The following is a 24,146-nucleotide window of genomic DNA, read 5'->3' on the forward strand; positions in this document are numbered from 1 at the left end:
CTCTTATCGTAAATGTACACGATAGCTTATCGTGTATTATAAATTAAATCCAAACCTACCGTGTACGTACACGGTAAGTCCAAAACTTAAAAGTTTTTTTTTACTCAAGTGACGGCAATATATATGCGCTCCCGTATAGTAAAGAGGAAGAGATGAGGCCTAGCTAAGTTGTTTTAATTTGTAATAACGAGATATACAACATTGCAAATCTCATCAAAATTGACTAAATATCATGACGGTTCTTAAACAGAATATTATTTACACCGTGGCAAAATACTAAGCTCTTGTAATTTTTATTTTGTATATTTGCATTAGTCCTGGTATAAGTTAACACATTTGTAAAAGACTTTTAGCACATCGGAGTTTTTCTATTATTATTATAACATTGGACGCCATGCAGTGCGTGGTGTACCAAACATAATAAGTTCTAAGCCAATACATTGGGTTTATTGAAACAAATGATGTCGTACTCGTGTGATTCATTACACTAAAATAACAGTCTTTATACTATAAATAACCAGGTTGATAGACCAACAGTTCTAATAATTTCTACAGTTATAGGGTACCATTAAGTAATATGTGATTTCTGAAAACTGCATTGTTTCAGGACTACGTCATAACAAAGTAGCTGTTATATTCCCACAATGGGTTCTCGGTTTCTGATGATTCCTGTTCTATTTCAAGTTCAAGCCGCTTAATAGCAAGGAAGGCTCGACAAAATTCCTCACCGAATGACTCCCTAACTACGATGTCTCCTTGGAAAGCATCAACAGCGTCTTTGAGATTAGAAGGAAAGGCCTTGGTACCGGGAGGTACGTCTTCGTTGTTGTAGGCGTCACGGGTAACCCTGGGAGGGAGGGGCAGTGATCGCTTGATGCCATCTACGCCTGCAGCTACAGTGGCCGCTAGAGTCAGGTAAGGATTACTGGCACTTGCTCCCATGCGGTTCTCAAGATACATACCATTCTCACCTTGAGATTTAAGACGTAAAGCACAGGTCCTGTTGTCTATTCCCCATGTGCCGTTGGTTGGAGCAAAACTATTAGGTTCAGTTCGTTTCTGACAGTTCGTGGTTGGTGCCATGAGTAGACTTATAGCTGGGGCATGTGCGATGATACCTGCAATCCAGTGCTGGGCCAGCTCGGAGATACCAAGCTCCATAGACGGGTCATGCATTAAACTTGTCTTTCCTTCGGTATCCCAGAGAGAATGACAAAAATGGGCAGAGCTTCCGGACTGATCTGACCACGGTTTGGACATGAATGAAGCGATGTAGCCTCGCTTCTGAGCAATCTCCTTGATGGCTGTACGGTAGATATGCGCGTTGTCAGCTGCTCGGATACCAAAGGCTGGTTTGTAAGTTATCTCAACTTGACCGGGAGAAACCTCCGTGTCTATAGCTTCCACGTCAACACCAGTCATCTGTAAACATCTTGAAAACTCATACAATAAGTCACTTTCAGCGAAAATACTTAGAGATGATCGCAGGTTTCCAGCGTGAAGTGGTTTCTTGGACTCGGCTCCAATAACGTAGAACTCGTGCTCATGAGCTGAAAGTAGAGAGAGACCCATCTCATTCAGACGGTCAATCTGCTGCCTGGCGATGTACCGTGGGTATGATGATACTGGCTTGCCTTGAAAGCACGGCTCGGTCAGTACCAAGGCCGTGTTCTTGCACCAAGGCACGGTGCGGAAGGTGCTCAGGTCTGGTAGGAATGCTGCATCTCCCCAACCAATCTCTGTCGAGTATCCCGTACCTTGAGCGAAATGACAACTAGGGTCCATCGCTAGATGCACCAATGGGATGTTTACCCCACGGGTTGACTTGGCTCGCACGTGTCTGGCGGGCACAACCTTGCAGCGAGAGAAACCACTCATGTCACCGAATTCGAAACGAATGAACTCGATTTGGTCTTCTTCTATTTGTTTTTCCACCATCTCTAGTGTTTTTTCTTTGTTCTCGAAATTCATGTTTGTTTTGATCTGATGGCCTCTGTAAAAGTAAAATAAAAAGGGGAACAAAATTTATTGAAAACAGCAAAAATTCCAAATAAAAAGTTAAACAGAACAACATACTTATTAAAATATTAAGTTCCAGTTTATTTAATTTCGCGTGAAAGCATAAAGTGACAAGAAAAATCTTGTAAACAATTCTCGAATGAATATTCATCGTATTGGCTGTTAAATAAGAAAAGAATTGCGAACCCTTTGCGGCGTGGTTCAGGTGTGGCGGTTTCAGTTTTCCGCCGTGTTCAGTTTTCCGGGACTCAGTAAAGCATATAACAATTGACTTCGTTCGCTTGCTGTGCGCAGGCGTCCCATGACGTAATGTTACCGCATTTGGTCATTCGGAAAACTGAACACGGCGGAAAGTTGAAACCGCCACACCTGGGCACACTCAAGGGCCCGTATTTTTTGTTGCAATCTAGATGCTCTGACGTAGTGCAATCTAATTAGGCCAATTGGAGACATAATTGAAGAAGGAAACAGAACTTGCCCCACCCCGGATCCGCCTTTGGAACCCAACGAATTGTCTATCGAGTGTCTCTCAGGGAGACTCTTACCAAGCAATTAACGTTGCAATAACACGCTAGTTAAACATTTAATAGTGTGACTCGTTAATATTGGCCTACTGTCCAATGCCAAAATCATCTATCTACTAATAATATTTGTTCAACCTTACCTCTCTTGTGTGAATGAAAGCCTCCTCTGCGACAGGTCAATGAATTTTACTGAGTTTTACTAACAGTTACCAAGGTTAAACGATGAAGAGCCTCATCAGCGTGTTGTGTGTCTTGTCGCCGAAGGCTCACTCCAGAATACAAGCGCACAATGAAGACGATGACTCCATTACGCGTTGTGTCTCCACTTTTATAGGTACGACTTTCTTGCTTCATTTTAAGAAGAGTCACCGGCAACTAATAAGAACTCCTATATTATTAACTCTTGATGATCGCATAGCTATTCTGATTGGCCCTGTCTGTTACTCCAGAGGGGATATTAATCTTATGATGTAAAGACGGTGTAGTGATGACGTATCTTCTTACCAATCACATAACAGGCTAATCAACGAGGACGGAGACTCTGAAAGGTTCAACCCACACAGGGCCACAGTTTTCCCTTATGAGTTGTAAGACTGAGTTTAGTTTCACTGCAAATTAAGAAGTGAAATAAGAAGTCAGATGACTACTTTAAAGTAAAAAGCATGGACACGTTTGGTAAATTGTCAAAGATCAGTGTCTCACTTGGTGTATCCCAACATATGCATACGATAACAAACCTGTGAAAATATGGGCTCATATTGGTCATCGAATTTGCTAGAGAATGATGGCAGAAAATTACTTTGTGCTTTCAGATGCATTTATTATGTGAGAAATTACTTCTTTCTTAAAAACTACGTTACTTCAGAGGGAGCCGTTTATCACAGTTTATACTATCCTGCTCTCCATTGCTCGTTAGTATTTATGCTAACAATTATTTGAGTAATTACCAATATCCAGTGCCTTTAAGCTCAATTATAACATTCATCAGAATTATGCCAATGTCAACTTCTTGCCAATCAGTATACCTTCTGTTTCAAATTAACACAATTATAATTTAGGCATTACCTCAGTCCATCAGAGCAAGGACAACGACATGCTAAAGTCCAACCAAAGGATAACACGTTTCATCAACTCTTGTTCTGCACATTCCTTCCATTTCGCCTTTACTACAAACTATTCGATGTTCGCTGAGGTCCTGTGTGGATAGGATATTCTGTCCTCTAATATGGAGTACAAACTTCTTCTAAAAACACCCTCTTTTTGGCTCCTCCTCATGTTTATTACTCGTATGGGGGACAGAATTTCCGATTTCCGACGGACATTCCCTGGGAGACCGGAACCACTGGTACAAATTATACACAAGTATAGTTAATGAAGTTTTATAGTTAAAATTGAGACAGTTTTGCATGCGTACAAATAATTTGAAATACTGGCAGATGGTGCTTCAACTTCTTCAAAAAATCAAAACCGCTCTCTTGTATTGAACATAACGGGCATATAACTATATCCAACTCAATCAAATAAGAAACAGCAACTCACAATTCAAGAAGGGGAGGGGGGGGGGGGGGTTCTTGTACTTCCCACAAGGGACGGAGTCAAAATATGGAAGAGAGCATTTTTCATAAATGAGTTGATGACACAAAGATAATGCAGACTTTATGATTGATGTCTCTTGAGTCAGTTCATGTTAACCCAAGTGGAAATCTACTGAGAAAAGAATTTAAATTATTGCCAGATGGTGCTTCAACAATTCTTAAAATATTTGTTTTAAATTGCTGTAGGGAGATCATGATTCCCATGTGATGAAAGAGATTGGCATAATTATACACTGTGTCCAACTCAATAAAACAGACAAACATCAAACAGACACCAAAGATCATTGAATTCACATTTTGTTGTTACCAGTGTAGCAGGTTAATTTTGTATACATATTTCAAAACAGACCTTCATCAGGGATTGTCTGAAGTTTTGGTGTCTTCACCCCCTCCTCCCTAACAAAAAGAAAAAACTTTGGACAGCTCACAACTATTGTGACATTATTATTGTAGATTGTCACAATATGGTGAGCTGACAATAACATTTTATGTTGTCTTCTTGAGGGAGGGGGGGGGCGTGTTTTGGGACAAAACGTCTGATGACGCCCTGTTTTGACTCACACCAAACATACGGGCTCAACTGAATAACATAATACCCATGATTTAGGAAGTGCATTCTAGTTTGTTATGCTCTGATCGTCTTCTTGACTCTGATGCTGCATGTTAAAGTACAGTATCGTTATATAAATGTTGACCCGCTGATTTTGTTTTTGTTAAGGAGAAATATTCTTTTATTCTCTTTCCCTGTGTTTCATCTGACTTTAGCTTCTTTAGAGATCCACTTTGTACATCGTGGACCCCAGGGCTGAATTTTCCAGGCGATCAACATGGCTGCCAAGTGTTAACGTGATTAAAACTACCAAAGTTCATGACATAAGCTGAGTCCCTCTCTCTCTCTCTAAAAGCCAGCAGGAGGCTTTATACAAACAGTGCCCAATGTCTTGATACTGTTTATCAACATTTGTTTTCTCATCCTTTTAAAAAGGATGAGAATAAAAATGTTGATAAACAGTATCAACATAAAATTATTGTCTTGTTGGTGTTGCTTTTACAAAAATTGTCATAACTGTATGGATTTAACATTAACATTGTTGAATGATACAATAGGCCATATAATGTCTACATCGGTTTTCATGTTAAAATTACGATTTAAACCATGATATCTTGCAGACAACTTGGGTAAGCTTCACTCCAAGCTCCATTTTTACATGTGACCATGCTTGGTCCAATCAACTGGTAGCCCTGTAGACACTTGAAATATTGTATGTTACCATGACCTCTACTTCCATTGGTTTGTGAATTTGATGGGGATTCACCTACTTCGCAATCAGCTGAAACAAAATGGAAACGAATTTACTACTAAAACATACTTTTTTCTTATACAAAAAGAAGAGTCAGGGAACAGGAACAATACAGAATTGGTATGAAAAAAACTCGTTTAAGATAACAGATTTGCATAAAACTTATACCGTCTAATGAGATGAAGTATTTCTGTCTTAAACCAATTTCCCGTGTGGAGTTTATCGCTCTGCCAACGTTTTACTCATTTAAAAACAAATTGATGTCATGCAAAATGTGTTATCGGTTTTCACTATTTTCTCGTGACCCAGATGGCCGATCGATCTCAAACTTCTCAAACTTCTACAGGTTTGTCAGATTATGTATGATGGTGGATTTTATAAAGTAAGCAAAAGTTTGTTAGCAAAAAAAGAAAAAAACAAAAAAACAGTTCTGTTGTGTTCCTCTAAATAACAATTTTTAAAAAGCATTGCGATTTTACTGAATAATCTCTAAGACTCATCGGTAGAATTTGCATAAATGGCAAGAAAACAAAATACGTGATTTACATGAAAATAATCTCATCCAGGCACTATGTTTTTCAAAATTTACTCAGAAACTTTTTAGGGGCTTACCGAAACAAGATGGCGTCTCGTGGTTCCATTGTCCATCCATACATGTGACTGCTCTAGCGCCTACCAAGCTGTAACCATGGTTACATTGAAAGTGAGCTACACTTCCATATTTGCCTTGTTTAGTGGAGACATCACCGTTAGCAGGGGCTTCTAGAGAATCACAATCAGCTGTTGAAATAATAAATATCAAGAGTTAATAGATGGAAATTTGCATCGGGGATAACGAATATTAATTTTGGTTTTACCCATTTTAAAGGAACACGTTGCCTTGGATCGGTCGAGTTGGTCTTTGAAAAGCGTTTTTTGACCGTTTATTATAAAATGCATATGGTTAGAAAGATGATGTAAAAGTAGAATACAATGATCTACACAAATATGCCTCGAAATTGTACGGTTTTCCTTTTACCTCGTCCAATAACACGGTCGGCCATTTATAGGAGTCAAAATTTTGACCCCCATAAATGGCCGACCGTGATAGTTCGCGACGTAAAAAGAAAACCGTGCAATTTTGAGAGATACTTGTGTGGATCATTATATTCTACTTTTAAAACATCTTTCTAACCATATACATTTCATAACAAACGGTTTCAAACGCTTTTTATAGACCAACTCGTCCGATCCAAGACAATGTGTTCCTTTAAGGTAAGACACTGCTCTAGAATCATAATGATCTTGGGTTCGAATCCCACCCGAGTAATATTATGCCTGTGATTTTGTTCGCAGAGCTCGGTAAAGTACTGACCCAGTGCTAACACACATCGGTGTGTGTTTGGGTAAAAACCAAAATTGAAATTGTAACTAAATCTCTCATAGCACCCCTCATCAAGATTAGCGTCTCACAATTTGTTGAGGATTTGTCATGGTTTGTACGGAGCTCTGGAAGTGCCATCCGACATGTTGGGATCCTGACATAATTATCTCCGGATGACAACATCCTAAACGAAAATAAGTCGACATACCGAGATAATTATGTCGGGATGTCGACATCCCAAAAAAGGGATGACGTCTTCCTGTGCGATATTTAAAAATATACTCCACTCTATAAGAAAAGTTGAAGAGGAGATGGGACAAATTTAGGCTTCTAGGAAATGAACCTGGCACACCTGTTCTAAAGTGGTTCGAAGACGAACTACGTTACTTCAGAGGGAGCCGTTTCTCACAATGTTTTATACTATACAGCTCTCCTGTGCTTGTTACCAAGTAAGTTTTTATGCGAACATTTATTTATGTACCAATAGTATCCAGTGCCTTTAAGATAATGACTTACCAATGCACTTCGGTACAGGCAGAGACCATTCTCCACTGCTCTGGCATACAGACACGGGGGAACCAACCCTTTCAAATCCGTCGGGACACTCAAAATATACTTTGCTTCCAGTTGAAAATACAGACGGCCCCTGTCTCATTCCTCCCACTGGCATCCCCGGGTCTGGACATTCCACTGAAAACAAACAAGTGTTTGGTTTATTTTACACTCCCCTTTTAACTTAAAATATATATATATAAAAATACCCCTTAAAAACACAAAAACACACGCAACAAACAAACAAACAAACAAACAAATGAACAAACAAAGAAAGTATTCGTAAAATATATGTTTTTGTTTACCTTGTGATCAACACAACTGTTACACTTGCACCACGGTCAAGACATTAGTAAAAACAGCATTACGTAATAAAAAGAGACTCCATAAAGTGACAAGTAAACGCCTGAAACAGATCCGTGATTCTGTCTACATCTGTAAAGGCACAGGAAATTAAGTTGATCTGTCTGCCATCTTGAAATCTCCACTTCGCTGCTTATGTTAAACTTAGTTACCAGTTCATGTTTGTTGTGTTGTCATTTAGTCTTCGAGAAAGAGTCTGCTAGGGGTCGAAACGTCAGGTCATTAACTATTTTTTGCATCTTGAAACCATCTGAAAAAGTGTACTCACCGTTTCCTTCTACGAACGCAGAGGCCAAACACAAAGCCACAAACACGACCATAGCAGTACCCAACATTGCTCTCCGACTGATGTTTGTTAATTAAAAACCGAATCTTAAAAAAACAAAACTGTAGCTTAAAAAAATTACACTTTACTGGTTAGAAACTTATACGTGACTTGTGGATTGAATGGACGTCTTCAAAGACGTCATGGGCCGATGGTCTTGTGTAAGAATGGAGGAAGGAAACGAGGTGGTACCAACCCCCTTTTATTTGATCTGCATTGTTATAGGTTGTCGTGTAGGTTGTCTCCAACCTTGCCATGGATTGGTGTACAATAGAGATGTTTGAGTTATGGATTAGTCAAATCGCGTATACAAGATGGTTTTGCAAACGTCATCCAAATGTTTCCCCGACTCTTTCAAACGGACAATAAGAATATGTACTGTTACATTGGTTGTGCTGCTCTGTTTGAACATGGAGGTAGATTTGTCTACCTCCATGGTTTGAAGAGGTACAGGAAAAATATTCAGTGTTCGATCCTCACTACATGGCGCAATTTTATACAGCTAGCTGTTCAGCAGATAATTCTGCTTAGTAAAAATATGTTGTGCTAAGCACGAGTTGAGTAGGTACCAGTCGTAGCAGTATAAGCTGTATAATTGTAGTATTTTGGCTACTAAGCAATTTATATGGATTTGTTTCATGTCAAATAAATGTAAATCTATTATCGCAGCTTGGATGTGTAATGTATTTGTGTAGAGCTCTCGTAAGATAAGGCACTGGACACGTTTGGTAAACTGTCAATGACCAGTATTCTCACTTAGTGTATCCCAAAATAACGAACCCGTGAACATTTGGGCTAATTTGGTCATCGAATGTGTAAGAAAATAATGAAAAAAGGCTTCAGCTGAAGTCTTTCTCAAAAACTATGTTACTTCAGAGGGAGCCGTTTCTCACAAGGTTTTATACTATGGACAGCCCTCCAATTGCTCATTACCAATTAAGTTTGTATGCTAACAATTATGTTTAGTAGTTACCAGTTTGTCAAGTGCCTTTAAAACATAACAATAATAAACGTAGCTAGAAATTATCTTGGTAATTTTACAATTTATTTCCAATTTCTACGACTAAGCAATTAACAGTTTCAACTTTCTTTTTATAGAATTTATTTTAAATTTAATGATATTTTATGTAACAAGTTTTTATATAATAATCAATGTCTGACACATATACACTGACAAATTCCTTATTGGCAATATGCAAGGATCATAATTACAGACTTAACAATTATATCAAAACCTGTCATTGCACGCTCTGCTCAAAAATAATTTACATCTTATATACATCAAACATCCTAGAGCAATTTTCTTGGCAACTAGTCAACACTACATAATTTTGTTTAATTCACCATAACTGCATTTGTGTCGATTTAGATTGAATACTGCAGAGACACAGAGAGAGAAATTCCACAAAATAATGTTCTGTGTAGTAATCAGAGGTCGATTTCAAAAAAAGTTATGACTATAGTCCTAGGACATATCAAAAACGTATAGCTAGTCCTAAGCTAGGACGAGTAACTCGTCCTACATGTAACTCGAGATAAGACTAGTCTTAACTCGTTGTGAAATAGACCCCTCTGGACAACTATCCATCCACTGCGCCATTGCATTTCCACATAGAGATATTGAAAACTTTTGCATGTAAGTTAACAAGAAATTTTTTTCATTTTAGTTTCCCTTGTGGAGTTCTTGGTTACTATCTTTCACAAAAATGTACAAACATAATTCCTTGCATATTTGATTTGCACAAATAACATGTGTGTATCTACTTGTTGGGTGGATTCTTTTCTTTTGAGAACTGGGGTCGATTTCACAAAGAGTTAGGACTAGTCTTATTTCGAGTTAGGACCAGTTGCTAGTCCTAACTCTTTGTGAAATCGACCACTGGTCTTGCTATTGGTATTCTAACACTGCTGAGTAGATATACAATACACATGGTGTTTACCACAAACCAAATATACATTAAAACCTCGCCATGCAATGACTCGAATCCCATATCATTCCATGCCTTGAAAAAAACCCACACAAAAACCAGGATAATGTAACAGCTTCAATCACTTTTCCATCAGGTGAACAGTAGACAGGAATTATTAGCATTGTTTGTTTATTTAGTTATTTATTGTGGTGGGGGAAGGGGCAGGGGGATATATAAAGAAAACGTACATGGCACTGCACTGCCTGTGGCACAGCCACACATATGGGAGAGGGAGTGGAGTCTGGAATTTGAAGGCCCAATTTAAGCTGTTTTGTGCACCATTCTTGCGCTTTGCTAGTTGCACAGTTACTAAGCGGACAATCAACCCCTCAATTAAAAGGATTAAGCTTTTATGAATAAAGCAAAACAAAACTTTCGACTAAATGTCACACCCTCTCAGCAGGCTTGTTGTTAACCCATTTATCTCCTTTACCAAAACATCTCTTGTACAACCAACCACAGGTCTACTTTCAGGAGAACCAATTAAAGTGTTGACTCTACACTGAAACCTCTGATCCCCTATATAAATAGACTCTCTTCAGTCTCCTGACGATGACTAGAGCAAGCTAGTTGAAACGTTGATACCTATTAAGAACTAACTCTGTGGTAGTGCAGTTATTAACAATCTAAAGTAGTAGTCCCAGCCGATTTTCTACCTTCAACACAGGTAGTAGTTAAAAAGCAGGACAGTTCTTTTCAGAACTGAGAAGTCTCCCGAAAAAAGAAAAAAAAATCTACTCTGCAGTAGTAGAATATAATTATAGCAAGACAGTTCTCTAAAGAACAAACTCTACCTGGCAAGTAGATACACACATGGTGTTACTGCAAACCAAATATATATCTCCTGTAAATGTATAAATATTTGTTACCACTGGTTTGTTGGTAACAACAGTGCATCATAATAAAAATGAGTTGAACTTTGAATAGGGCTGCAACATATCACTTGAAAACATAAATGCGTATTAAAAGAAGACAAAGGTAGAAACAATGAGGCAATTATTGTCCGATTAATTTACACAGCTATCCCATCTATCAAGTAAAAAAGTATACTAATAAAGCGTTCAGTATTTTCTTGATGATGCATTGTCACTTAAATATCTTGTGTTACACGACCAACACAAGTGACTGTAACATGCAACAAGCCTTCGGGTGTAATACATGCAACCTATGTCACAGTCAGAGGAAATAGAGGCCTAACAGGTTGATTGATTGGATAAATTTCATGACTCTTTAACGTTTTTTTCTTTTAACATAAGTAGTGGAATATAATATAATTCATTTTTCTAAATTCAGTTTCAAATTCATTATATATGAAACATAGGGAATAAATGTAGATATCTAATACTTTCAAGTTGTTTATAACATTTATTATTTGACAGTTCAAAGATATATGGCAACAATTTACCTCGGAGTTTTGATGGTCTATCTTAATAAATGAACTCATTCTGACTACTGATATTTGTCAGAACAACACTCTAGAATTTTTACCTTGTGGCTGTTACAAAGTCCTGCAAGAAGTACATAGTTTGGCGAAATACCTTGTGCACAGATAAATAGAAACAATATCAAACCTGATAACTTCAGACATGAACAACTAACATATAATAATGTATCACTCATTGTATAATTTGGTTTGGGGTAACACCGTAGACTGGCTAGATTATGTTCTTTTGAGAACTTGTCTTGCTTTATTCTACTACTGCGGAGTAGATTTTTGTTGACATTTTGGAGACTTTCCAGTTAGCAGGACAGTTCTTTTCAGAACCGAGAAGTCTCCCGAATTCCCCCAAATCTACTCCGCAATAGTAGAATACATAGCAAGACAACAAGTTCTCAAAAGAACATAATCTACCCAAAAAATATATTGCTTATTAATTGTGCATTGCTAAGCAAAAGTCAATTAGAGCAACTTAAATACAGTACAAAAACCTTTTTTTTAACTTTTTATTTATTGATTCATTTGTCTTTTTTTTTGTTACTGATGATGGTCAGCAGGCCTGACTTTCACACAATTACATTTGAATGCTGCAACTGTTGTCTGAACTTATGGTCTGCCTGCCTTTCTATCATGTGAGAATTCCTTTAATTCTGCATAAAGTAACTACTACACCAATCGACTTGGTACTATTTGACCGATTTCATGACTTTGCACTGAAGAAGCAGGTTTACCTATTATCTATCAATTCAGTTGACAATATGCATTAACTGGCAGTTGCCAAATAAGGGCATTGTCAGCAGGTTACTTGTTATGATACTAAACCAAGCACTCATACACTTGCACATGCTTTAACTGGCAGTCTGTTTTTAAATACTACAAAGAAAAGCTAAATATATCCATGTGCATCTGGCCTGTTTTCTGTTAAACAGTGCCAAGCAAAACATTCGAGTTTAGCAGATTCTACGACATGAAGAAGCTACACGTGCCAGCTAAACTTTCAAAGAAAATATGTCGGATCTACCTTACAGTCAGTCTGCTTAATAGCTTAACAAAACCATGAGTTCAGTTTCTTCTGAGCAAAATCTGTGAAATGGGAGACTTTTGGGCAGTCCTTTTTAACAGTTCTCGCCAGTAGTGCCCAGCTTAAACCTACACGAGCAATACTGAGAATTTGCGCGCATGCTCAGAGCCACAAAAAAGGACTGTAAAGTCTAAGTCACACTACAGCTATAACGGAAACGATAACAAGCACGACGCAAAGAGAACGCATCCGTACTATTGGTCGAATGAGCGTGTGCGAATTCTGCGTGGAACAGTTCAACCAATAGAATGTGTTCTCTTTCGTTATCGCTGCAGTGTGACTCAGCCTTTATGTCTGACTCAAATGTCTCCCACTGGAGCTTGCTTGAAACCTTCTTCATTCGTGAATCTCATTAATTAGGTTATCCAACCTGGGTTCGAACATAGAGCCAGGAGATGGAGAGGATGCATGTGAGGTTGGAGATTGTGGTGCTGGGTCCGATGATCCCAACTTGAGCTCTCTATAACACGGCCTGCAAACAGCCACGGGACGCTCATAGAAATGGCCTGGCAGGAACGTTTGCTTGTCAATACATCTGATACAGAATACTTCACCACACTTCCAGCAATGATACTGCAGATTATATAAAAACAAAATAATGAGACAATCAGGTAACGGTAAAATACAACAATGGCACAAGAACAAATATCACCTTGCAAAAACAAAACACACAACAGCAAAAAACAAAACAAAACAACTACACAGACAGACAAACAAGGTTGAACATAAAATAGCCTCATTTAAAAAGATTAATTACTAAGTTGGATGATTTGCAAACATTATACAAGCAAATCCTACACAGTCAGGTTTCAACTTTTTGTTCTTGCATAGTCGCAGAATATATAATAATTTCACTCACTGAGTCTCAAGACTCATGAAATCGAAGAGTCCAGATTTCTGCAACAGTGCACTCAAATGCGTCCAATATTTGTATATCAATTCCCCAAGGCACTGGACACCTTTGTTAGTTGTCAAAGACCAGGGTATCCCAACATATGAGAGAATAATGAAAGAAAAAACACCCTTATTGCACAAATGTGTGTGCTTTCAGATGCCTAATGAAAGGCTATCAGGCCTGCCGTCTTTTAATATTTGAACGAGAAATTACCTCTTTCTCAAAAACTTTGTTACTTCTGAGGGAGCCGTTTTACACAATGTTTTATACTATCAACAGCTCTCCATTGCTCGTTACCAAGTAAGGTTTTATGCTAACAATTATTTTGAGTAATTACTAATAGTGTCCAGTGCCTTTAACTAGAAGGTCAACTGTGTCCTCACCTTCCGACTGAAGTGATCAAAAGGAGTTGAGCACACACATTGACGTATATTCCTGAAGCCCCTCCAGTGGAGGCTGACTGACTCCACTGCCTCAGCAAGAAGCGACGCTGACATGATTTCTCCACTGTCTTCCCTCCTTATCACCAAGGGCTTACTCGAGGAGTTGAGGTCTCTGCCTTCTTGCCGGTGATCTTTCATTGCACTTTGATTATTTTCAAGAGTTTTGTTATCGGGCTGGTCTGTGGTGTCGATTTCCTTCTCAGACTCTTGAGAATCGGAACTGCTCTCGAGTGAATTGATTTCTGGTAATGACGAAGCTTTGCCATCCATTATGTCGGAGGCGTCATCCTCATCCTCATCTTTGATACCAAGCACCTCCTTTAAATTTGTGACTTTCTAAATATTGAAAAACAAAACAAAAACAACTTGATTAGATCTTTTTGAGACAATATGTTTTTACACAGTGATTCCAAGAAAAGTCCCTTAAAGGGAAGGTATGCATTGTGTGATCGATCTTTGAAAAAATGGCAATAAAAACCTTTGGTGAGAAGCCCAAGTTTGATAGCGTAGAAGGATTGCAATACGTGTCATCGACCGCCGTCTTTGATGTATCAACAAGGGAAAGTGCACGCGCACACACAAGCACTTTTCCATTGTTAATACATCAAAATGCCGGTCGATGACGCGTATTGCAATCCACTTATAGAGCATTTTGAAAACATAATGAAATGTGGTTACGTAAACAAATAACAGTGTTTATGCCCTAAGTTTTAGACTGAGAGAGTTTTCCTATTAGGAATTGGATTATCATTCCTGCGTAGACATTGCTTCAGGTTTTTGGGCGATATCTCAAAAACAAGACCACATTTTGAATCAGTTAAACCCTAGCAGAGTCTGTCTCGAAGGCTAAATGACAACACAACAAACATGAACATGGTTAGTAAGTGTAACATAAGCAGTGAAGTGGAAATACATGAATAGAGAGAGAGAGAGTCAGAAATAACACAGAAAAGAGCAAGGGGTAAACAATGGATAGGGAGAAAAAGGGGGAGGGGTAATCAGTTTGCAACATTCTATTTTTTCTGTAATTGTGTACATCTACATTTACAAAGGTGTGGATTAAAATAATCAAGTTACAAAAAAAGGGTTTAAAAGTCAAAATCGACCCAATTTCATAAAGACAATATTGCTTAACAATTTTCTGCTAAGTACAGAAGTAGGGATGAGCAGGATACCAGTCACATTCAGTACATGTTGAATGGTAGTTTGGTTGGTAACCTTATTCTGGTAAGCATAATTTTCTTATGCATATCTACTTGCTGTGCTTAATCAGCTCTAGTCAAAATCACAACTTGTTATTACAACTCACATCTTCAAGGAACTTGACGTGGTCAGACAGAGATGAGCTGTGGTCCTTCATGGCATTCAGGATATCAGCAATAGGCTCTCTTGGATGTACTCCATTGTCATAGCGATTGTACATACCTCTCCAAAACCTTAACATCAAAACAGAGTTAATAGATGTTAAATTTGCATCAATTAAAAGTTTAAAACAACTGTTTATGATTTTTTTTTTTAGCGAAAATACAATTATCAAATAATGAGCATAAACACATAAAATCAAACTTTTTGATGTAATGTACTCTTTCTTCCGACAAAATGTACACGAAGAGTAGGGCAACTAGTGATTGCTTGGTCGAGTCGCGACTACTGCTTTTTAACTACTCGGTTAATCGTGCCGCCACACCTACTTCAAAAATAGCTGCGACTACCTGCTTGGTGAACCAATTGTGTTACTCAAGACTATTCACGACAACATAATTTACTTGGAAACACAATCAGACATCACTGACACAATCCTTCAATCCATTCAGCATGAATTTTACTATATTGCGCTTGCAGCAAACAATATGCCACAATGCATCTTAGGAATTTAAAATTAGCCGCGACTACTGTCAAAGTCGTGACTGTTTGAGGGCATGACGACCAGTCGAGTAGTAAATTTTACCAGGCTTACTTGCTCTATGGTCACTAAGTGTCTTTCTTAGTTCATAGCTATACAGTATCAATGCGCTTTACATTAGTGCCCTGGTCATAGGGCCAATAACACCCCTTTTAATGTTTCTCAGCTCCCTCGGGAGTATACAGCCCTGAGCTGCCGTGGCACTCCGATGGCTTTTTCATACACAATATCAACCTCTACCCATTTATACACTGGGTGATGAGAAGCAAGCATATTAAAGTATCTTGTGTCACGACCAGGATTCAAACCCACACTCGGGTGACTTAGCACCAGAACTTGACCATGACACTCTACTAAAAACAAAGGGAAGCATCAAGTTTTTTTACACCACCAGGAAGGAAGTAAACAGAGAGTCTTGAAGATCTCACCTGAACATCTGTGGAGAGAGATTGGGCTTCAAGATGCCTCCAGTGGTTGGGGAATTGGACTTGTAGAGTGGATTATAGTAATCTGCCATCCTACCCTGCATGTAAGCCCATAGGGAATATGTCCTATCTGTAATCCTGAAATACCAATATACAAACAATGGCATTAATGATGGTTGATAGATAGATAGATAGAGAGTTTAGTTTATTACTTTTAAACCAGTAGCTAATGGGCAACATTAAAATTTATACCCCAAAAATGTACATAAAGAAAATATAGTTTTTCAACATTGAAAGCTATATTCAAAAGATTCAAAATGACACAAATAAACTACTAACAAAACACACAAACGAAAGCATCAACCAATACTCAAAATAAGTATTAGCATAAAACCTTTCTTGGTAACGAGTAATGGGGAGAGGTTGATATTATAAAATGTTGTGAGAAACGGCTCCCTCTGAAGTAATGTAGTTTCCAAGAAAGAAGTAATTTTCCACGAGTTTGATTTCAAGACCTCAGATTTACAATCTGAGTTCTCAAAATCAAGCATCTGAAAGCACACAACTTTGTGTGACAAGGGTGTTTTTTTTTCTTTCATTATTATTTTGCAACTTCGACGACCGATTGAACTAAAATTTTCACAGGTTTGTTATTTTATGCATATATTGAGATACACCAAGTGAAAGGCTAGTCTTTGACAATCTATTAGTGTTCAGTGTCTTTAAACAAAATAAGGAATAGGACTGTTTTTAAAGCGAGAGGTCCTGGTGCACAGCTGGGACACATTATTGCCACTATGCAGATTGTGAGAATGACTTTCATAGTTCATAGGATTTGATTCTTGTATCGTCACACCTCTCTGCTGCCCAATGAGGCAACGTTAAACATTACACTGTTGCCATGATGAAATCAAAATGATTTGCACATGGCAAAAGTGCAAAAAGTGCAACAATGTTCGACAAATTTAGTTAAAAAAGGCATTCAAAATGGTGACGTGGGAGATAATTGCCAAAGAGTCATGTTTTATGATTAGCAATTTAAGCTGTGACACTCAATTTTTAATGACAAAAGCGTATTGGTAATGTGACCCGCATACAATTTTGTCCTTATTGTTACCATCCTTGGTGAATGGCGTTTATCACTTTTGATAAGAGTGTCAAACAACATCTGTTACTTAAATCCGGGAATACTCCTAGCTCTAAAGAAAAAGTTCACATTATTAAAAAAAAAACACAAAACATTTTTCAAAAGCTTTTTGGAAAAGGTTCCTTTTTCTTGAAGTATCCACTAGATTATTATCAATTTCTTTTCAAGCATTTCAAGGGCATCAAGGCAATGACCAGTGGGCATGGAGCCTTCGCTGCTTCCTTGAAGTCTCAGACCTGGGGCTGCTGTTTGTAACTTTATTTGTTTCAAAAAAAGTTTGCATCTATGTTTGTATCACCTGTTGTCAACTCGACTCTTCTCACAGTTGCCAAGGAAATTGCCAAATTGGCACGAGAAGACATGATCATGGAGCTCCAAGAGGAATCTTTCATTGAACTGGAACGCACAGGGGAACTGCTGCGTCAGTTGCCACACACAGTCAATGAACTGGGTGAAGACTGGGGAGAACTCACGAGACTCATACGCAACCAAGCCACACCTGCAGGAAAAATAGGATTATTATATTACACAGAGTAACTGAAAGAGAACAGGTTATGGCGCAGACTACAGAATTGCCACCCCCCCCCCCACATTACAATCTTGAGGATGAGGCGGCAACGAACGTAAGTCTTTGCCGAATGATGATGATGATAAAAGAGTAACTCAGTATAGTGGATCTTGTTTATAACTTTGATAGCTTGATTGTGTATAACTTCAAACACTAATTACTGCCATCTGGGCCAAGCATGACTCATGCTACAATGTATCTTTGGTTATAGATAAACCTGGCCCAATTTCATGAGCTGCTAAGCAGAAATGAGCAGGATACCAGTCACAAGTTGTACTTGTCATTAACGGCTGGTAACCTTATTCTGGTAATTTTGTTATGCTAAGCAGTTCTTATGCTTAAGCAGCTCTATGAAATTAGGACCATATCTGGGGGGTGCGGAGGCAGTTCCACTGTGGAAATAACTTGAATTTCTGGCAGATGATGCTTCAACTTCTCAAAACATAACAAAACTGCCCTTGGGAAATTTTGAATCTCCTGTGATGACAATATTAGTATCCAACTCAATCAAATAAACAAACAGCAATTCGCAATTCACAATTCACAGTAGATGGAGTCAAATGGAAGAGAGTATTTTTCATCATTGAGTCGATGACACAATGCAGACTTTATGATAAGTGTTAATGTCTCTTGAGTCAGCTCATGTTAACCCAAGTGGAAATCTACTGAGAAAAGAATTTAAATTACTGCCAGATGGTGCTTCAACTGCCTAGAACATAAAACACATGCTCTTGGGGAACTTGCGATTCCCTTGTGATGAAACCAATGGGCACTATACTGTATCCAACTCAATTAAACAAACAAAACATCAAGGACTATTAAATTCAGAGGTGTTACCAGAAACAGATATCAGAGACACTAGAGCCCAATTTCATAAAGCCGGAAAGCACAAAAACCTGCTACGCACAGACAAACTATTGCTTAGTAGAAATTGGTTACCAGCCAAAAGTGCATAAAGTTTACATTGATGTGATTGGTGCCCCACCCAATTTTTGGTAAGCATAGAAATTTGCTATTAAGCAGTATTTTCCGCTTAACAGCTTTATGAAATTTGACCCAGGGCCCAGTTTCATAAATCTAGTTACCGGTAAGCAAATATTTGTGCTTACTGTGGCAGAAAAATGTATGCAAGCATAAACGTATTTCACCATGATTTCTTAAGGCTTGCATGCCCGTTCACCACGGATCTGCTTTGTTACGTCAGTCGTGTGCTTAACACAGAATGGCCAGCATTTACCCTTGCTTACGGTAAACAGCTTTATGAAACAAAAATTCTGCTAAGGGCCGTTCCCTAAGCATAAAAGCATTTGCTGACATGTTTTATGAAATTGGGCCCTGGTAATTTTGTACGTAATTCAAACCAGTTTGGAGTTTGCCTTAAGTTGCATACCTGTCCAGAAACTTGTGCCCAAAAGCCAGCCACTCCTTCTCAATTAACACCTGAAAAAAGCCAATCCACATTAAAATAGTTATACTATTATACATAAATATATCAAACTATGGGTTTTCCTAAAAATTCATTCATGTGGACTTCTTCTGTTCTCAGGTCCACACTTTGTATGGGCAATAAAACACACACACACAGATTGTCAAGACAAACACTATATGCCCCTTCGGCTTGTTTCGCCGGTGGGGCATATTATTTTGCTTTTCCGGCGAGGCACAATAAACAAAAATTATTTTAGCATGTAAAAACGTATTAACCAGTTATGGTATTATACCATAACTGGCTAATACGTTTTTACGTGTTAAAACTGAGACAAAAATTATCTTTGTGACATTGTTTTACTCATTTCTCAAAAACTATAGCACCTCAGTAAGCAATATTTTAAGGGAAGCTTTCTAATATCATTATCTTCAAACTGTGTAAGTATAATGTAAATCTGGACATTGTGTTTTGTGTCAGAAAAAAGTACCTAGACCTTTTAAATATAATTGAAAAAAAAAAATGACTGAAACGAACCTGAAAGAGAAGAGTGAAATCATGCTTTCACAAAAAAACGAAATTGAATGCAAAAGTAGCTAAAAAGAACCCTGGTTTGAATGAATTACGGGAAACACGGATATGCACTTGAATGCGTGTTAATGAAACTGAATTTATTTTGGCTGAAAACCTTCATTTTTTTAAACAATGAATCAAATTTAAACAGGAAGTACATTTTATGTGACACCTGAGTCATATATTTTTCAGTTTACAAACAAACAAAAACCCATTGTGCAACAGGTTTCTTGACAAATCATCAAGCATAATTGTTAGATAATGGGTGAGTTCGATAAGCTTCCCCTCGTCGACCCCGGTCTGCCCACGGTACATTAATAGGTTTTACGTCATTCCAGGGGCTCACCCGGGTCAGCCCCAAGTGCCCTACTTGTGGAACAGGTCACTTGGGGCTGGCCCGAGGTGCATGACGTCACCATCAGGGGCTGAGTGATCGTTCGTTTAGCTCTTGTCAGGGGCTCACCCGGATGAGCACCGCGGGATCGACACAGGGAAGCTAATCGAAAGCACCCATTCTTACCTGAAAGCCCTGTATAGTTCTGTAGTATGAATCAAGTACTAAACTAGCGAGAGAACATGTTTGTGCCGTCCGATCCCAACCATCAGAGCAATGTACCAACACGCTAATTCCTTCCTCAGACACAGCCTGTAAAATGCAAAGAAATTGTTCATTATTTCTTTGACTTTTTTTCTTAGTTAAACTGAAACTAAAAGAAAAAAACTGGGAATTGCCAACTGCAATCTTGTAAAAACATGAGAGCATAAAATGGTGATGATTTTGTTGATGTTGTTAGATAAGTCACACCCGTTTCAGACAGGCGCACCGGAGTCGTGCCTCACTAAATTCTGAATTAAGTACATGAAAAGCTTGACGCTAGAAGTCGAAAGTTTTGCTGTTGCAGTGTTTTGGAACGACTAGAGTCGCTCTTAATCTATTTGGTTTGGCGTGACTCTGGCGGGTGTATTACTGGCTACCTAACATATGATACTTGTCTTAGCAGAGTCTTACAGCAGACTGTGTGTTCAATAGACCCCTTGCATACGTACGACGTTCAAAGCCTAAATCAGCACCCTTACTGAGACCAATGAAGGTCTAGCATTCGCTGAGCGTTGTGCGCAGTATGTGCATGATTCCATTGTTTGGCCAATGCAAGGGGATCTATAGCACATTATCTCAAGCATTCAAACATCACATTATTAAATAAAAAACCAAATGTTCAATCATTACTTAAAGCCATTGGACCCTTTCGGTAAACAGTGTTGCCCAAGGCCCACACTTTGTGTACCACAACTTCTATATCAAATAACCATAGAGTAAACAAACCTGTGAAAATTTAGGCTCAATCGGTCATCGGAGTCGGGAGAAAACAACGGAAAAACCCACCCTTGTTTCTGCGTGTTTCTCCGTGTCATGACATGTGTTTAAAATTTTATATTGTTTTGGTGTTTTCTCAAAAAGTAAAGCATTTCATGGAATAATATTTCAAGAGAAGTCTTTCACCATTACCTTCTGTAAGCCCTGTAAGTTATTTGTAAATCTGTGACCATTTTTTTTTTCTGAACCGAAAGGGTCCAATGGCTTTAAAGTGCAATACGACAAAGCAAACTTATGTTTAATGAAACGATGAAGGTCAAAGTAAACATGTTTAGATGTCCCTGAAATAAAACATGATATGAAAGTGACTAACATTTCCAGTGGTTACTAAAAACAAAACCAAAAAGAATACTTTACACAGAACAAAAATAACACATCCTCAATGATGTTCAAAATGAAAATATTTATATAAATTAATGAACAAGGAAAATGTTTAAACCTAAAGTAACAGCCACCTAACACACTCTATGTGGTTTGATCGTTAGCATATTGCGCCACATTACCTTGTAGACCATTACATGGTGCTTTAGAGGAATAGGTCTCGTACTTCAAAACATAGCTCCACATACCTTGCAGGACAAAATACTGAGTGCTTTTATACACCCCTAGGGATGTGATAAAGTGCTTTGTAAGAGCCTAGTATTATTATTATTAAAGTACCTTAGAGATGAAAATTGATGTATCCATAATGGCTTTAATATGTCTTAACCAGCCACTGTTTTCCAAACCACTCAGGAAGGCTTCCATGGAGGGATTCTTTAACTCACACACTACACAAGAAAAAAAAACATGTATTGATCATTATTATCAGGTTTAAATTCGCTGAACTTCAAGCTCATATTTAAAAAATAATAGCGCTTAGAAGCATGTTGTGTTTTCATAAATTTAATCAAGCAATGTGAGACTGAAGGAATGAAAAGGCCTGTATGCTTTGTTTCTGAAAGGGCAAGGGCAGCAAGGCATTTTCTCCATGGTAAAGGGCACCCTATGAGGAAATTGTAAACTTCTACTGGAGCATTTCAAGGGCACCAAGGCAATGACTAGGAGGCACGGAGGCAATCGCCTTCATTGCCGGCATGAAGTATCAGGCCTTAGTTAACAGTCTGGAACCATTTAAGTGTAATCGTACAATCACTATTTAAACACACAGTTAATCAGATGAGGACAATCAAAATATGAATTTAGTCAACACTTGGGTATTGAAAGGGCACGCCTGGAATTACACACAGGCCACGGATGTCATGGTATTGGCCTTGGTGCCCCTTCAAAGGTTTCCTATTGACTTTAAGAATTTCCAATGGAAGTGCCCTTTACAAAATGAAAATGGCTTGCCATTTAAAGGATGTTATTCCGGGCCTGAAAGGGGAAAACCACATTATTGTAAGCTCACCTTCAATCAATTTTTGTAAACTGTTCCTCATGACGTGGATATTTTCAATACCCAGAAACTTAAACTTGATGTTGGCATAGAAATCCGTGTTTTCATAACCTTTTCCTGAGGCTTTGTTCACCATGGCATTTATCTACATAGTAATAAATAAATGAAAGCTGTCAGCGCTTGGGATTTAAAGGCACTGTTGATAGTTACACAAAATGATTGTTAGCCTAACAATTTACTTGATAATGAGCAATGGAGAGCTGTTGATAGTATAAAACATTGTGAGAAACGGCTCCCTCTGAAGTAACATAGTTTGTTTTTTTAAAGGGGTAATTTCTCACTCAAATAATACACTTTTATTAGACATCTGCAAGCACACAAATTTGTGAAACAAGGGCGTTTTTCTTTCACTATTCTCTTGCAACATAAAGTCACCTGGAAGTGGTATTTTTTCAAAATAAAGCTTTTGTCACTAATATATGTGTTTTGATGAGTGGAATGTGAATAAACAGTTAACTGAGGTTTTAAAAAATCAGTTGTTATGTTATTTACAAATTTAAGAGTAGACCCCGACCCGAGAGGGCGCTGTTCGTGACTTCAATCGAGGCAGACTTTGCCTGTAATGTGTAGAGTAAACACAATTGCAAAGTACATGTACGGACCAAGTCGTGAGTTTGTACGTTTTGTTTTTTTCCGGCAATGCCGACCAGGTGTATTGCTGCTGAATGCAGAAAAACACTTTTTGAAATGTACCAACTCACGACTTGGACGTACATTTACTTTGCACGTGTGTTTACTATATGCATTGCAGGCAAAGTCTGCCTCGATTGACGTCACAAAAGGGGTAGGCGGAGTCAGCCCCCCAAACAGCTTTATATATTTTTTAAACATATAAATCGTGACAAACAATTACTAAAAAAATTGTTTTATTGTTTGTAAGCATATACTCTTATGTTTGAAAGAAAAAAAAAATCTATTTCCAGGTGACTTTAATAATAACCAATTGAGTCTAAATATATTTTACAGATTTTTAAATTTATGCATATATGTTGGGATACACTGGTGAGAATTCTGGTCTTTGTGCCTTTAACTCATCAGCAATACTACATTGTGGCATTGTCAGAATGTTGTTCATAACACTATTGACTCTTAAAATAGAAATGCATGATTTAGTTTTTTGTTTTGCTGCTGTTGACGAAGAACTTCCTGAACCATTAACTCTAGGAACAACCTCCAGCTGTCAACCATTACTCAATCCTGTCCAACAACATTTAAAGCTGCAGTGCTCAATGAAAAGTCTTTCCTTCCTTAAAGGGTATATGTACTTTTTCCTAACAAAAAACACAATGATTCGGGTACTTTTTCAAAATGTCCATAGATTTGCATTAAACTTACAGGGTTTGAAGATAATGATAATGGAAAGCTTCCCTTCAAATACATTACTAACTGAGGTTGTGTAGTTTTTGAGAAATGAGTAAAACA

The 24,146-nt window shown here is 38.1% G+C and overlaps 3 protein-coding genes across 3 annotated transcripts in view; all 3 read right to left on the bottom strand.

The window, feature by feature from the left end:
- Nucleotides 1-399: 399 nt before the first annotated feature.
- Nucleotides 400-2,813, bottom strand: LOC139936181 (lengsin-like). Its single transcript, XM_071930943.1, has 2 exons — nucleotides 2,684-2,813; nucleotides 400-1,993 (listed from the first exon to the last, which is right to left on the bottom strand). The coding sequence occupies exon 2, from the start codon at nucleotides 1,969-1,971 to the stop codon at nucleotides 610-612; it is 1,362 nt and encodes a 453-aa protein (XP_071787044.1). The 5' UTR covers nucleotides 1,972-1,993; nucleotides 2,684-2,813; the 3' UTR covers nucleotides 400-609.
- A 1,279-nt stretch (nucleotides 2,814-4,092) lies between these two features.
- Nucleotides 4,093-8,242, bottom strand: LOC139936231 (E-selectin-like). Its single transcript, XM_071931012.1, has 4 exons — nucleotides 7,986-8,242; nucleotides 7,319-7,492; nucleotides 6,052-6,219; nucleotides 4,093-5,469 (listed from the first exon to the last, which is right to left on the bottom strand). Exons 1-4 carry the CDS (start codon nucleotides 8,050-8,052, stop codon nucleotides 5,288-5,290), a joined length of 591 nt encoding a protein of 196 aa, XP_071787113.1. The 5' UTR covers nucleotides 8,053-8,242; the 3' UTR covers nucleotides 4,093-5,287.
- An 837-nt stretch (nucleotides 8,243-9,079) lies between these two features.
- Nucleotides 9,080-24,146, bottom strand: part of LOC139936183 (phosphatidylinositol-3,5-bisphosphate 3-phosphatase MTMR8-like) — a 31,675-nt gene continuing 16,608 nt past the window's right edge. Inside the window, exons 7-15 of the mRNA XM_071930946.1 lie at nucleotides 22,677-22,809; nucleotides 21,947-22,056; nucleotides 20,432-20,557; nucleotides 19,303-19,352; nucleotides 17,643-17,843; nucleotides 16,201-16,335; nucleotides 15,179-15,305; nucleotides 13,810-14,205; nucleotides 9,080-13,104 (exon numbers count right to left, since the gene is read on the bottom strand). Coding sequence (XP_071787047.1) covers nucleotides 12,868-13,104; nucleotides 13,810-14,205; nucleotides 15,179-15,305; nucleotides 16,201-16,335; nucleotides 17,643-17,843; nucleotides 19,303-19,352; nucleotides 20,432-20,557; nucleotides 21,947-22,056; nucleotides 22,677-22,809 — 1,515 coding nt within the window. The 3' untranslated portion in view covers nucleotides 9,080-12,867. The remainder of the gene's footprint in view (nucleotides 13,105-13,809; nucleotides 14,206-15,178; nucleotides 15,306-16,200; nucleotides 16,336-17,642; nucleotides 17,844-19,302; nucleotides 19,353-20,431; nucleotides 20,558-21,946; nucleotides 22,057-22,676; nucleotides 22,810-24,146) is intronic.

Source organism: Asterias amurensis, chromosome 4 (assembly GCF_032118995.1).
Source record: "Asterias amurensis chromosome 4, ASM3211899v1".
In the NCBI taxonomy this organism is placed as follows: domain Eukaryota; kingdom Metazoa; phylum Echinodermata; class Asteroidea; order Forcipulatida; family Asteriidae; genus Asterias; species Asterias amurensis.

Excerpts from the sequence above, each read along its gene's own strand:
- LOC139936231 (XM_071931012.1), bottom strand. The coding sequence starts at position 8,052 with ATGTTGGGTACTGCTATGGTCGTGTTTGTGGCTTTGTGTTTGGCCTCT. Across the intron at positions 7,493-7,985 it reads TGCGTTCGTAGAAGGAAACG|TGGAATGTCCAGACCCGGGG; the intron begins GTGAGTACACTT and ends GTTTGTTTTCAG. Across the intron at positions 6,220-7,318 it reads GCCTGTACCGAAGTGCATTG|CTGATTGTGATTCTCTAGAA; the intron begins GTAAGTCATTAT and ends TTATTTCAACAG.
- LOC139936181 (XM_071930943.1), bottom strand. The coding sequence starts at position 1,971 with ATGAATTTCGAGAACAAAGAAAAAACACTAGAGATGGTGGAAAAACAA.